Genomic DNA, 15,117 nt, shown 5'->3' with positions numbered 1-15,117 from the left:
CATAAGATTTTTCATGCTAGAAACTTCCGTGTGCAGCCACAAGCTATTATGGGCTCTAGCATAGTTGATTAAGTCGTGTGAACTCTTACAGTGGTAGACTAGCAGATGTAGGGGTTGTAGGTGGTACGGTCTACCCATCGTAAGGTGCAAACGCTTCTGAAAGACTATGTCTCGGTCATCCGTTTCTCAAACACCATGTAGTTCGAGAAATCCAACGGAGGAGATCGAGTCTTGTGGGGAAAAGTGCACAAACCTCTGCAGAGTGTATAAACTAATCATGATTAGCCGTGTCCCCGGTTATGGACGTCTTGAGTATCTAGTTCTTGGATTATCATGTTGATCTCATCACATTACTTAAATAATTTGTTGGGTTTTAATGATGATACTTAATTGGGATTGAGAATGCTGTCAACCATTCTCAATGTTTAACAACCACCATGATAGTTAAATAAAATTTATTCCTTTGCAGTAGGGAAAAATTGGCTTTTCACAAAAACCTTATAACCATAGAGCTTTTCCACCAGCCATATATGCATGTAGTGATAGCCATATTTCAGCATTGCTCTATAGTGTGAATTTGCCAGTACATTCAATGTACTGACCCTTTGTGGCTGCAACGTCTCATGTTGCAGGATTATCTTTCGATGAGTAAGTGTTACGTTAGGGTTACAATTTCTACACTCAACTTTGCCGTTGGTGTTGATGGGAATCCACAACCTTGTTACTTCCGCTATATGGATTGAGGTAATAGTATTTACGTTACTTTATACATGTGATTTACCTCTGTTATAAATCCTTCGAGTACTGTGTGTGTCAGCATACCGATCCAGGGATGACACTTAAGCACAGAGACTTGATCCATTCGGGTCGGGTCGCTACATATGATCATGTATATAGGCATCATGTCCGAGACAAGTAGACCGACTCCTGCCTGCATCTACTACTATTACTCCACACATCGACCGCTATCTAGCATGCATCTAGAGTATTAAGTTAAAAACAGAGTAACGCCTTAAGCAAGATGACATGATGTAGAGAGATAAATTCATGCAATATGAAATAAACCCCATCTTGTTATCCTCGATGGCAACGATACAATACGTGCCTTGCTGCCCCTTCCGTCACTGGGAAAGGACACGGCCAGATCGAACCCAAAGCTACGCACATCTCCCATGGGAAGAAAAAACCAATCTAGTAGGCCAAACCAAACTGATAATTCGAAGAGACTTGCAAAGATAACCAATCATACATAAAAGAATTCAGAGAAGATTCAAATATTATTCATAGATAGACTTGATCATAAACCCACAATTCATCAGTCTCAACAAACACACCGCAAAAAGAAGATTACATAGAATAGATCTCCACGAGAGAGGGGGAGAACATTGTATTGAGATCCAAAAATAGAGAAGAAGCCATCTAGCTACTAACTATGGACCCGAAGGTCTGAGGTAAACTACTCACACTTCATCGGAGAGGCTATGATAATGTAGAAGCCCTCCGTGATGACGGCCCTCTCCGGCGGAGCTCCGGAACAGACCCCAAGATGGGATCTCGTGGATACAGAAAGTTGCGGCGGTGGAATTAGGTTTTTGGCTCCATATTTGATCATTTGGGGGTACGTAGGTATATATAGGAGGAAGGAGTACGTCGATGGAGCAACAGGGGGCCCACGAGGCTGGGGGCGCGCCCTAGGGGGGTGCCCCCCACCCTCGTGACCGCCTCTGTTACTTCTTGGAGTAGGGTCCAAGTCTCCTGGATCACGTTCGGTGAGAAAATCACGTTCCTGAAGGTTTCATTCCGTTTGGACTCCATTTGATATTCCGTTTCTTCAAAACACTGAAATAGGCAAAAAAAACAGCAATTCTGGGCTGGGCCTCCGGTTAATAGGTTAGTCCCAAAAATAATATAAAAGTGGAAAATAAAGCCCAATATAGTCCAAAACAGTAAATAATATAGCATGGAGCAATCAAAAATTATAGATACGTTGGAGACGTATCAAACGCCTTCTAGGTAAAGGAAGATCATATTCAGTTTCATCAAGATTCATATTGCAAAACAAAGATTTGATAGGGGACACATCAATAACTTTTAGATCTTCATCTAGATTTTAATAGGAATTGGAAGAACACGCTTTAATAAAGGCATCTTTTGTAGCACGCATCCTAGCGGTTCTTTCCTTGCACTCATCAATGGAAATTCTCATGGCTTTGAGAGACTCATTGATATCATGCTTAGGAGGAATAGATCTAAGCTTTAAAGAATCAACCTTGAGAGAAATTCTATCAATGTTCCTAGCCAAATCATCAACTTTAAGAAATTTCTCTTCAAGCAAAGAATTAAAATTCTTTTGTGAATTCATAAACTCTTTAACACTACTCTCAAATTCAGAGGGCATCTTATTAAAATTTCCATAAGAGTTGTTGTAGGAATTTCCATAATTATTGGAAGGATTACTAGGATAAGGCCTAGGATTAAAATTCCCTCTATACGCGTTGTTACCAAAATTATTCCTACCAACAAAATTCACATCCATAGATTCATTGTTATTCTCAATCAAAGTAGACAAAGGAATATCATTAGGATCAGAAGAAACACTCTTAGTAGAAAATAATTTCATAAGTTCATCCATCTTTCCACTCAAAACATTGATTTCTTCTATCGCATGCACTTTTTTATTAGTGGATCTTTCAGTGTGCCATTGAGAATAATTAACCATAATATTATCTAGGAGTTTAGTGGCATCTCCTAAAGTGATTTCCATAAAATTCCCTCCCGCGGCCGAATCTAAAAGATTTCTAGAAGCAAAATTCAATCCGGCATAAAAAATTTGTATAATCATCCAAAAATTCAAACCATGAGTAGGGCAATTACTTATCATTAATTTCATTCTCTCCCAAGCTTGCGCAACATGTTCATGATCAAGTTGCTTAAAATTCATAATGTCGTTTCTAAGAGAGATGATCTTAGCGGGAGGAAAATACTTAGAGATAAAAGCATCTTTGCACTTGTTCCAAGAATCAATACTATTTTTAGGCAAAGACGAAAAACCAAGCTTTAGCACGGTCTCTAAGCGAAAAAGGAAATAGCTTCAATTTAACGACATCATTATCGACATCCTTTTTCTTTTGCATATCACATAAATCAACGAAGCTATTAAGATGAGTAGCGGCATCTTCACTAGGAAGGCCGGCGAATTGATCTTTCATAACAAGATTCAACAAAGCAGTATTGATTTCACAAGATTCGGTATTGGCAAGAGGATCAATCAGAGTGCTAAGGAAATCAATATTGTTGGTATTGGTGAAGTCACACAATATGGTAGTATCTTGAACCATCACGACAAACAAGCAATCCAACACACGAGCAAACAAAAGGCAAGCGAAAAAAGGCAAACGGAGAAAGAGAGGAGGAGATTGGGAGAGAGAGGGCGAATAAAACGGCAAGGGTGAAGTGGGGGAGACGAAAACGAGAGGCAAATGGCAACTAATGTAATGCGAGAGATAGGGATTGTGATGGGTACTTGGTATGTTGACTTTTGTGCAGACTCCCCGGCAATGGCGCCAGAAATGGCTCGTTGACGGGAGTCCAAATCATCACTTGACCTTGCGTAAGCCTCCCCAGCAACGGCGCCAGAAATTCTTCTTGCTACCTCTTGCGCATGCGTTGGATTTCCCCGAAGAGGAAAGGATTATGCAGCAGAGTAGCGTAAGTATTTCCCTGAGTTTTTGAGAACCAAGGTATCAACCCAGTAGGAGGCTACACGCAAGTCCCTCGTACCTACACAAAAACAATAGCTCCACGCAACCAACGCGATTAGGGGTTGTCAATCCCTTCACGGTCACTTACGAGAGTGAGATCTGATAGAGATGATAGATAATATTTTTGGTATTTTTGATATAGAGATGCAAAGTGAAAAGTAAAAGGCAAAGTAAAAAAGCAAAGCAAGATTAAAGCGATGGAGATTGATATGATGAGAATAGACCCGGGGGCCATAGGTTTCACTAGTGGCTTCTCTCGAGAGCATAAGTATTCTACGGTGGGTGAACAAATTACTGTTGAGCAATTGACAGAATTGAGCATAGTTATGAGAATATCTAGGTATGATCATGTATATATGCATCACGTCCGAGACAAGTAGACCGACTCCTGCCTGCATCTACTACTATTACTCCACTAATCGACCGCTATCCAGCATGCATCTAGAGTATTAAGTTAAAAACAGAGTAACGCCTTAAGCAAGATGACATGATGTAGAGACATAAATTCATGCAATATGAAATAAACCCCATCTTGTTATCCTCGATGGCAACGATACAATGCGTGCCTTGCTGCCCCTTCTATCACTGGGAAAGGACACCGCAAGATCATACCCAAAGCTAAGCACTTCTCCCATGGCAAGAAAAACCAATCTAGTAGGCCAAACCAAACTGATAATTCGAAGAGACTTGCAAAGATAACCAGTCATACATAAAAGAATTCAGAGAAGATTCAAATATTATTCATAGATAGACTTGATCATAAACCCACAATTCATCGGTCTCAACAAACACACCGCAAAAAGAAGATTACATCGAATAGATCTCCACGAGAGAGGGGGAGAACATTGTATATATTGAGATCCAAAAAGAGAGAAGAAGCCATCTAGCTACTAACTATGGACCCGAAGGTCTGAGGTAAACTACTCACACTTCATCGGAGAGGCTATGATGATGTAGAAGCCCTCCGTGATGACTGCCCTCTCCGACGGAGCTCCGGAACAGGCCCCAAGATGGGATCTCGTGGATACAGAAAGTTGCGGTGGTGGAATTAGGGTTTTGGCTCCGTATCTGATCGTTTGGGGGTACGTAGGTATATATAGGAGGAAGGAGTACGTCAGTGGAGCAACAGGGGGCCCACGAGGCAGTGGGCGCACCATAGGGGGGGCGCCCCCCACCCTCGTGACCGCCTCTGTTACTTCTTGGAGTAGGGTCCAAGTCTCCTGGATCAGGTTCGGTGAGAAAATCACGTTCCTGAAGGTTTCATTCCGTTTGGACTCCGTTTGATATTCCGTTTCTTCGAAACACTGAAATAGGCAAAAAAACAGCAATTCTGGGCTGGGCCTCCGGTCAATAGGTTAGTCCCAAAAATAATATAAAAGTGGAAAATAAATCCCAATATAGTCCAAAACAGTAGATAATATAGCATGGAGCAATCAAAAATTATAGATACGTTGGAGACGTATCACCGGTCGCGGATCGTATTTGTTCGCAACGGCGACGAGGCTCCAGATGGTGGCCCTCCAGTCATCGAGCTTCTCCGCAGCAGGAGGGAAGTTGAGGAGGAGCTGTGCGCGCGCCAAGGCTTCCGCTAGCGTGGGTGGCGGTGACAGCTGAGTGGATCGCGGCGCGCTTCGACTTCTAACTATGTTAGAAGGAGCTTTGTCATGACCCAGCGGCTGCGTGCCTTTTTGAGCAGTGCTTCGGCGAGCGTGTTGAACTCCTTCGTCTTGCTGACAATGCACAGTGCTCTTCCCACGGTGGTGCCCAGGGTCACCAATGTGGTGACGCTGTTCGACGCGCACACCATGGGAAGAACGCGCGGTGGTCGCCGGTGTATGCATCCTGGAGGTCGCCACGCCGCCCGGAGTCGGCGCAACGACACCCCCGGAGGGCCCCGCGCCGCCAGCAGGGGGCCCAGCTCCGTCTTTGGATCTGGCGGCGTGGGGCCGATCGTCTGGTGCACGAATGATGCCGCTCGCCAGGCTCCAGCTGCCTGGGTGGTGCTGGTGTCACGGGCCGCGGCCCGAGTCGTGTCCGCGACCGGTCCGCTGCTTGTCCGCACCGGCACGGGCCGTTCGGCCCCCAATGAGCCGATTGCCGTGGCCGTCTTCTTCTTAGGGGCCATGGCGACGAAGAACCGCTAGGCTAACTACCAGACCAGATTCTCACAAACGCGCCCCCTACCTGGCGCGCCAAAGATGTTGGTGGAAAACAACACCTATGGGATCACAAGAATCCCTACTGCGGTTGCGGGGCACGGGGTTGAGAGAAGAGTGAATCTAACAGAGAGCACGCGGTTCGTTTATCCAGGTTCGGGCCGCAAGGATGCGTAAAACCCTAGTCCTGCTTTGGTGGATGTATTCTGAGTTCTTGAACTAGCTACGGAGTGTAACGAGCTCCAAAAAGCCGAATCCCCCCCCCTCGTCGCCTTGGGCCTCCTTTTATAGAAAAAGGGGTTGCCACAGTGGCACACAGGAGGTGGAAAGGCAACAGTGTTGTGAGGTTATCCTTCATATTATAGGACAAGACGCATTTAATGCATCGCACAGGTGTCCCTTCACTTTATCAGGGACGGGGGCGAGGCCCGTCCCGTCCATCGCCGCTCCTCCAAGCTTCGACACGCACCCTGGCCAGCGATGCATGCGGTGCCATGTAGGCAGGCAGGCAGCTGAGGTGGCGCGGTGGTGGAGCCTCCACGAAGGGCTGCATGAAGCTCTGCAGGTGCCTGCCCAGCTTGTTGGGTCGGCAGATGCATGCGAACAACGGCGGAGACTTGGCTGGTGCGGGCCTGATGGTGGCCCTGCTGGTGCACTTGGCGAGGGCCTTGAAGTGGCGCGCAGGCGTCCCCGGCAAGGATCTTGCCGGGGGTCTTGTGGGTTTCTTCGGTGTGGATGGCTGCCTTCCTATCCTCATTTGATTTTGACTATTCTTTGTCTTCACAAAGATCTGCATGCCACCACAGATGTGCCTCCCGAGCCCTATCCCAATGCATTTGTCGAGTGTTGGTGGGCTCGAGGGTGGCTCGCTCGGCTGGCGTGGGCGAGCTGCCCCGGCAAGGGTCCTTGCCGGGGAAACCTGCTTCGTCCATCTGATCTGTGTGGCCTTGGTCCTTGTCGTTGCTTTGCTTCGTCTTGTGCCTTCGGCTTCTCTCCGGCTCCCCTTTCCCTGCCCTGTTATGCGCGGCCGTGGCGGGAGGCTCTAACTGCCCGTGCACAAGTAAATGGGTCAAAAGGAGAGCCCCTACTTTTGTACACCGACAATACCCTTTGAGATTCGGCTTGGATATCAGAAGATTCACATGCATTTTTTCCAAGGACTGACTCTAAGTTATTGAACCCATGAGGGGATGTGCACTATGACAAAGGCTCTCACGAATTAAATTTCAGTTTAATAGCTGGACCTTTAACAACCTTATGGGTGTAAACACTAATATTAAAAATAGGCATGGGTATGAGGTTGTACTCTCACAACCTTATATTTGTGCTCAGAATGTTATGATATTAAACGGTGCTCTAGAAAACAACCGCTGTTATGTGGTTGCGATGCGAGGATGTGGGGGATGTGTCCAAAGTACGTCCTAGCTGATGCTTGACTTGTATCAAGAGTCAGTTATCCAACAGATGACCCTTACCATCACGAGAGGTTACATCGGTTATTAAGAATAAACATTCACACAAAGCATTGGGTGTTTAATGACTACACCTCATCCGTCGCGAAGGAATACCTTTGTGCTACCGTATTAACCCCTTCTCGCATTGTTGTTTGGGATAACGTTCCACGTCATCCTCCTCTTTACCTTCTCCTGATCGATCTATGGGATCCAAGATACCTGCAGGGCCTTAGAACGAGAAAAAGATAAGAGAGAACTCTGCTGCAATCATACACACATGTTGTTGAAATTTATCTTGTGATCAAAGAATCATTCAAACAATCTTTGCGACTTTTACAATGATTTCTTACTAGATTTCATCAACCTATTTCTTTTGCTCTTCGTTGGGTTCGCACTCTTACTCATCAAAAAGATTACGATAGATCCCCTACACTTGCGGGTTGTCAATCCATTTTCTAGAGGTGACATATATGGGTTCTACAGTGAGTTACAATCTCTTGGTTCTTTTGTTGCGTGGTCCTATCATACGGGGTTGAATTAGTTGACTAGATGGAGACGACGCCGACCGGTATGACCGCTGGTACGACCAGGCGCGCTCGTGTACCAGGTTCCATCTTCTCTTTTGGGTAGCCTTCGACGCTAGTTTTGCTCTCCCTTGATCGTCACTTCGTATGGTTGGTTATCCTCACATAAATTGACATGATATTTGCCCCTTATAATGATGATTTTCTATTAATGCTTCAAATGACCTTCTCCTTTAGTATCCTTCTAAAATCAGACAAAAAGAGCACATAAGCACAGTAGAATCTGAAAATCCTCAGACTACTATGCAAAATAAAAAGTAAAAAGTGGTGCAAAATGGACTCATCATTGATGCCTACCAATCTCCATAATATGGCACTATCATAGCTCTTATATATGGCCATGGTACCTACTATTTCATATTTGGTAGCTCTCCCTTTATTTTTCTCCTGTTTATCTTCCTTCGGTGAGAGGGGATGTCACCCATATTCTGAAAATTGTTAGATTCTTGCCACGTCGCAAAATTCAAGCCATACAAAATAACTCTAGAAACACACTACAAAATATCTTCTCCCTCAAGTTCTCTACAACATCATCCAACTCCTAGATATTTTCTTACTACACCCAAAAATCTTGCTCTGGAATTTTGTCATTTAGAAGTTCTCCCAAAATAGCATTCCATGGTTATCCATGTTATCCTCGAGCGTCTTTTTCTCAAATACTATCGATGTAATTAACTAGTAGCGCTTGATATTTCTAAGTCGGATACATTTGCACAACCCCAAACCTTGTTACTCACCATAGTTTCATTTCATCAGTTACATTCCCAAAGAAATATCATCGGATACATTCCTAGAAAAATGAGTGTACTAGGAGGGGTTTCAAATTTACACCATCCAATTAAAACAGGCCCACCCCTGGGTGGGGGGAGAGGGGTGCTGCCTAGACCAATGAAACATACGGGCTCAAGGTATGCTCTGCTAAACGAAGGTTGCCATACTGGACAGCTCACATCTAGGTGTATGTTGAAAACAAAGGTGATACATGGCCATCCCAAGTAGACTTGCTAATAAATCAATGTGCCATAAAAAATTGACGCGTTAAATATTGCATGCTGACGCCGTCGTCGGATCCGTTTCGCTCAGAAAAATATATATTTCATTTACTAGATTTCTTCCAAGTATGATTTCTTTTCCTTTTCATGCTAGATTGTGTTGTATTTTTTTCAGACTTTGAGTGTATGACCTCCTGCTGCCCCTAAAAGAATATCACATACAAACACTTTTATAAATATGATCATACAAAAAAGGGACAAATATCTTGCATATGCTGGTAAAATAATATAGCATTAGTTTGTTGCGTGTATTTCTGTACTAAATCTTTTAAGTGTCAAAGTAAAAAAATGTTATTAGATAGAATTACTAGGCGTGTGGATCAGGTGTACGTACTTGATTGGAGGCAAGGACATAATGTGTACATCAAGAATGTAGTGACTAAACGTGTGACATGGTCCATAACGAACTTATTAGGCATGTAAACATGCATAGACAAATCCTACATATGTTCAAATAATATGATTTTGATCTGTAGCAAACCATGAGAATTAAGCTAGTACCAAAACAAGATCTGACTATAAGATGCATCAAGTTCAACATAGGTCTGTTCACCGATTCTGCAACACTTTACATTTTTTAGGGAGTGAATAGGTCATATAATATGGAACTTCACAGTGGATGGGACCTTGGGAACCAAGTGTGCGTAAGCCATCTCTCTTGCATAACAACGTCGCATGTCATCTTGCAACTTATCTTCGTTGGACCTGGCCAACCATGGCTCCATGGCGCGTGTATCGATTTCGAATACATCCAACGCAGGTGTGCTCCTTAGGAGAAAGTACACAAGTTCCATCAGTTCAAATTCCCCACTAAACCCACCAATTATAATAGTGTAGAGCCTTGCAAGTATTAAATCCTCGAGCCATGTGATGTTCAACTGAGTATGTTGATGAAGCTTGCAACAACCCTGCAAGGGTAGTTGATAAGTAGGAAAGTAAGTAAATAAGTGTAGCATAGGAACATGTAGAAATAAAAATTGTAAAACTTACATGTAGGCCAAAATATTCTATTAGAGGAGCTGATTTGAGAACATAAGCCACCGAGGAAATGCCTTCTTTCCAAGGTTTCATGAGAACTAACATAACTGTTGTCAAACCAGCAAACCTTGAAGCATGCTGCAACACACGATATACCTGGAGAGGGACAAAAAGGAGACAAATTAAGCGTGTATGAACTTTCTAAAGATGATCAAACAAAGACCAAATATATTACATACCTGTAAGCATGTAGGAAACTGGATTACCAAAAATTCTAGCTTGGGAAGCTTAGGAAATGCACTTATGAAGTCTAAAGGGCAGTCATCCTTGTTCACAAAATAAACATGGAGCATTTCAAGAAATTGTGCATGTTCGCACTCAATATTGATCTTGTAGCCCATGTATGCGAATGACTCAAGGTTGTCAGCATGAATACAAATACTAACCAAGCTTTTGCAAAATTGAACAACCAAGATTTGCAACCGTGCATGAGAAGCCGTCAAATGAACCAATAGATGGCAATATTGTAGGACCATAATTTCAAGAGCAGAACAGTTGGACATAATACTTGAAACGGTTTCATCAACAATTGACACACGGGCGAGTAGAAGGGATTTAAGATATGAGAACCCACTCATATTTGCAGGCATTGTTCCTATACTACAATTGAAAAGAGTCAATTCGTCCAACGAGTCGGCTCTACCATTAAAAAAAGGCCCCAAGAGAAAGTCATATGGCTCTGAAGCAGCTTTCATGCCTTTCACACAAATTGTGCAACCTTCCTTGCAACACTTGTTATCCAGATCAAGGAAGACCTTTTCTGTAGAGGCTACAATTGCAGACTCAATCCAGTGATCCAGATTAGAAGCATGGGCTGAGGTTAATGGGAATCTGATAATTAATTCCTTGATTTTGTTACCATTACGACTGTGCAAAAGCCCATTTACTTTGTGAACAAACTTTGTAGCCACATCATTCCACAAAAGAGAATTTTCATGGTAACGTGACTTCTCTAACTCTTGCATCCCAAAAGTATAGGAATCAAGGATGAGATGGTTGATTTTTTTCCAGACATGCCTCCATCTGGTGGAAAGAAAACCAGTCATTGCTGCCTCGCTTATTGTCATTAGGGAAAGAATTTCAATTAAAATATCATCCGGCAGTGTGCTGATCCGATCACAGTTCTGCAGAACAAACGATATGATAGGAGAAAATTAGAAAGATTTTTCTGCATATGGACATTTTATGATTTATTTTACAACATAATGCAGTAAACCACTTCCCAGTTTGCACAACGATTTTCTACGTATCTCACTAAATAGTATAGCAAGTAGACACAACAAATCAAGCATCAGCGTTCTCTTGTAATGAATCACAAAATATTTTTACTATGTATTTAGATTCTCTAGACAACATGAAGCTCTGCACTTATTCGACCAATTTATAATTGGTAACTAATACGGCACCTAAAAGCTGGGTATGATTTAGAAATTTGGCACTAACGAACAATTTTCATTATTTTATTGTTCAAAAGGTAATAATACTTCATATTTGTTCTTATGTAAAAAAATATGTTAAACCAGTTTGCTTGAGCCAAAATATCTCCACATTGCTCAAATTCCTTGCCGCATTAAATTTCTCCATCTGTATTGACATTCAACTTACAAGCAAACTGAATTGTTTAACTAGCAATACCCTGTTGGCCATTACATTTAAACAAAAAAAATTACATATATAAATAATTATTTTAACCCATAGAGGAAATCAACTCAGCAATGTCTGAAACATATATGCATGAGTTTACTTTTGAAGTGGTATATGAAAAAAAGGAAAGCCAACAATATCAGATGTTAATAAAATACACACCTGGACATGTTGCTCTTCATCATGCCTACACAATGCATTCTTTGGTGGGAAACAATCCTCTGGAGTAAAGAAAGATAATCATGAGTTACTTGACTACATTGTGTTCTAGGTTCATATGTAATTCCATGTGGGCAAAGGTAAAAGCCCTCTCGCATGACCTAAGGATTAAAAATTCTCCCTTGCATTAAGAAAGGTTTAAGTGTCAACTCGAGGTGTTGGCGTGTTTACGTCACTTGGTACTCCTACCCTACCCACACATGAAAATGAACTCAATAAGCTACAAAAATAAATTGTATGGCGATCTAACTTGAACAATAAGTTACACCCTTTTTAGCTTGTAGCCGGATATTTTAGGAGGGCGGTTAACAAATCAAGCACCAAACCCAAAAGATATAAGTTTATGCTTGTTCTTAACTCATATATTTGGCCCCGAAAAGTAACCCTATCTCAAGAGTTAGGACTTTGGCCCACGCAAGAGTCATTGATTCACAGGATTCCTAAATTGCAAGGGCAGAAAAAATGAATGATTATAGTGTCATGCTCTCTTGAATCTTATAAGATTAGAAAACTAAGTGAATTTGGATCAAGGAATGTTTGATTGCAGATAAAAAGTAAGGATTTTACCAAGAAGATTGAGTGGATGGAAAATTCTCCTCTAAAATAGAAAACAAATGAAAACTTTCTAACAATGAAAGGTTGGGATGCATCTTCTAAACAAAAGGTGTCACCCATTATGCTAATTTTCATAATGTGATCAATCCACCACCAAATTATAATACCACCTCAATCAAGTATCAAACTAACGAGAATTTCCTTCAATAGTCAAATATATTCCTTCAAACAAAGCACAAGAGATTGGTATACAATCATCCATGTGGACAGTGTCTACAAATGACCATCTATAACCTGCTTCGACGAAAGCCGGAAGAATCCCGACATCTCTTCCCCTCTGCCCCAGAAAAAAACCCTAAACCTTCCCCTACCATTCTCCGCTGGATCAGTGGACCTCTCCTAGTGGTCTAAGCGGCAACCATGGAGGCATTAATACTATAAAAAGGAAATATGGTAGATATGTTCACCTTCGGTGTTCTGCGGATGCGGCGGCGCCGGCGGCGTGAGGGAGTCCATGCCCTAGGATGCAGTCTGGCTCGACTCTCGCATTAGACAGGGAGAGGGGATTAGGGTTCTTTCGGGCCGTGCTAAGTAGTCTGGCTTCAATTGTTCTACTAGGCCAACTGGATCGTTGTCTTATTGGGCCCGACCCACAGATTCACCACCCGTGAGCCACCTCAGCACAACCATGCAACCGTGAGAGCTCCTATTTGCCGCCCGCGGGTGGCAAATTGTTGAGCATTTGCTGAAGGCAGCCACGAATGGGCTGGCCCATTTGGAGCTATCGGCAATTTTTTTTAGATAAAGTGACGTGCGAGTGACTCGAACACGCGACCTCCTGTCATGAGCTAGTGTAACTAACCAACTGAAATAGTGAGTTCAATTGATAGATTCTCAGCGCGAAACTTTAAGTAGCGAACTTCTTTTGAAAATTTTGAAAAATACACACGAACATTTCGTAATATCCGTTGAACATTTTCTTAATATACGATGAACATTTTATATTATATGCAATGAACTTTATTTGTATTATACGATGAACTTTTTGTAATATAAGATGAAAAAAATTGAATTTATGTGTTGACAATGTTTGAGTGCGCATTGAATATTTTGCAATATACGTTGAACAATTTTTTAATACACACTGAACAAAGTTCAAAAACATAGTGAATATTTTTATATTCATTGAACAATTTCTAATATACAGAGAATATTTTTATAAGGCATGATGAACTTTTTGTAATATACCATGTACATTTTCTTAATATACAATGAGCATTTCGGTAACACACAATTAAATTTGTATAATATAGACAAAAAGAAACAGAAAAATAAAAAGAAATGATAAATAGGAAAAAAAGGAAAAGACTAGAAATATAAACAGAAACACAAAATAAAATAAAAAATAAATAGCAAAAAAAACCAGAAAAGAAAAACTGACAGGAAAAAACAACAAAATAACGAACAAAAAAATGGATATCAGCGCTCAACACGCGCTGCCGAGATCTTGGCCGGCCCACCCGCGGGCGTTACGGGCGTTTCCCCGACCATTTGCCACCTGCGGGCGGCAAATAGGAATTGCCCACAGTCGCCCCAAATCCGAAATCACTAAAATTAAGCAGTACTCTTTACAAAGGTTACTCTTACCTTCTCAGGTTTCGACAAGTGGTGCACCAATTATCGCAATCTGAGATTTTTCCTATTTTTCATAAATTTGTTTATTTAAAACATTTTATCTCTTAGCAGTGTGTTTAAATCTTGAACTGTTTTCACTGTTGGATTTCTTGTGTCAAGAAATTCAAAATTATATCTCATGTTGATAAGTGCTGACGAACTTATTTTTCAAAAAGAACGGAGGAAAATGCGTTTTTTTCGAGAGGCATGACTATGCCTCTCGTGGAATAAAAAAATGCATTTTTTCTTTTTCGGCGGGCACGACTGCTCTCGCAGAAGCAAATCCATGCGCCCATGAAAAGTAAATTTGTGCCTCATGCGGAACGAAAAAACATGTTTCTTTTCTTTCTTTTCCGAGAGGCACGACTGTGCCTCTCACGAGAAGCAAATATGTCTCTCGCAGAACAAGAAAACATGTTTTTCTTTATTTTTGTGAGGCACGACTGTGCCTCTCGTCGAAGCAAATCCGTACCTCCACGAGAAGTTAATCTGTGCTTCTTGCGGAACAAAAAAAAAGAGTTCTTTTTCTTTTTCAGAGAGGCATGATCACTGTGCCTCTCACGGAAGCGAATCCGTGCCTGCACCAGAAGTAAATATGTGCCTCTCGTGAAACGAAAAAATGTGTTCTCTTTCTTTTGGAGAGGCACAATTGTGCTTCTCATGGAAGCAAATCAGTGCCTTCACGAGAAGTAAATTTTTCTCTCTCGTGGAACGAAAAAACATGTTTTTCGTGCGGTCCAAAATCTATGAAAAACCAGAGAAAAACCGAATACCCGAAAAAGTCATCTAAACGCCGAAAATGCATACATAAAAATAAAAAATATATGAAAGGAGCGCCTGGAGCGCAGCAAGACGTGGCGGCTGAGAGCATGCCACGTGACGTGCTCTCAGCTTACTAAAAGTGACCCTTGCGGGGGCTCGCGAAGGAGTACCCGCTGATTCCCCCGAATCTTATTCAATGGAATTTACACGTATTCCCG

The 15,117-nt window shown here is 42.1% G+C and overlaps 1 protein-coding gene across 1 annotated transcript; it reads right to left on the bottom strand.

Moving 5' to 3' along the window:
• Positions 1–9,407: 9,407 nt before the first annotated feature.
• On the bottom strand, positions 9,408–13,029 carry LOC125517031 (uncharacterized). Its single transcript, XM_048682256.2, has 5 exons — positions 12,931–13,029; positions 11,852–11,910; positions 10,225–11,169; positions 9,998–10,141; positions 9,408–9,915 (listed from the first exon to the last, which is right to left on the bottom strand). Exons 1-5 carry the CDS (start codon positions 12,977–12,979, stop codon positions 9,601–9,603), a joined length of 1,512 nt encoding a protein of 503 aa, XP_048538213.2. The 5' UTR covers positions 12,980–13,029; the 3' UTR covers positions 9,408–9,600.
• Positions 13,030–15,117: the final 2,088 nt, after the last annotated feature.

Source organism: Triticum urartu, chromosome 6A (genome assembly GCF_056163025.1).
Source record: "Triticum urartu cultivar PI428250 chromosome 6A, HENAU_Tu73, whole genome shotgun sequence".
Lineage (NCBI taxonomy): Eukaryota > Viridiplantae > Streptophyta > Magnoliopsida > Poales > Poaceae > Triticum > Triticum urartu.
Note: the sequence above shows the minus strand (reverse complement) of the source record. Positions and strands in the feature narration are given on the sequence as shown.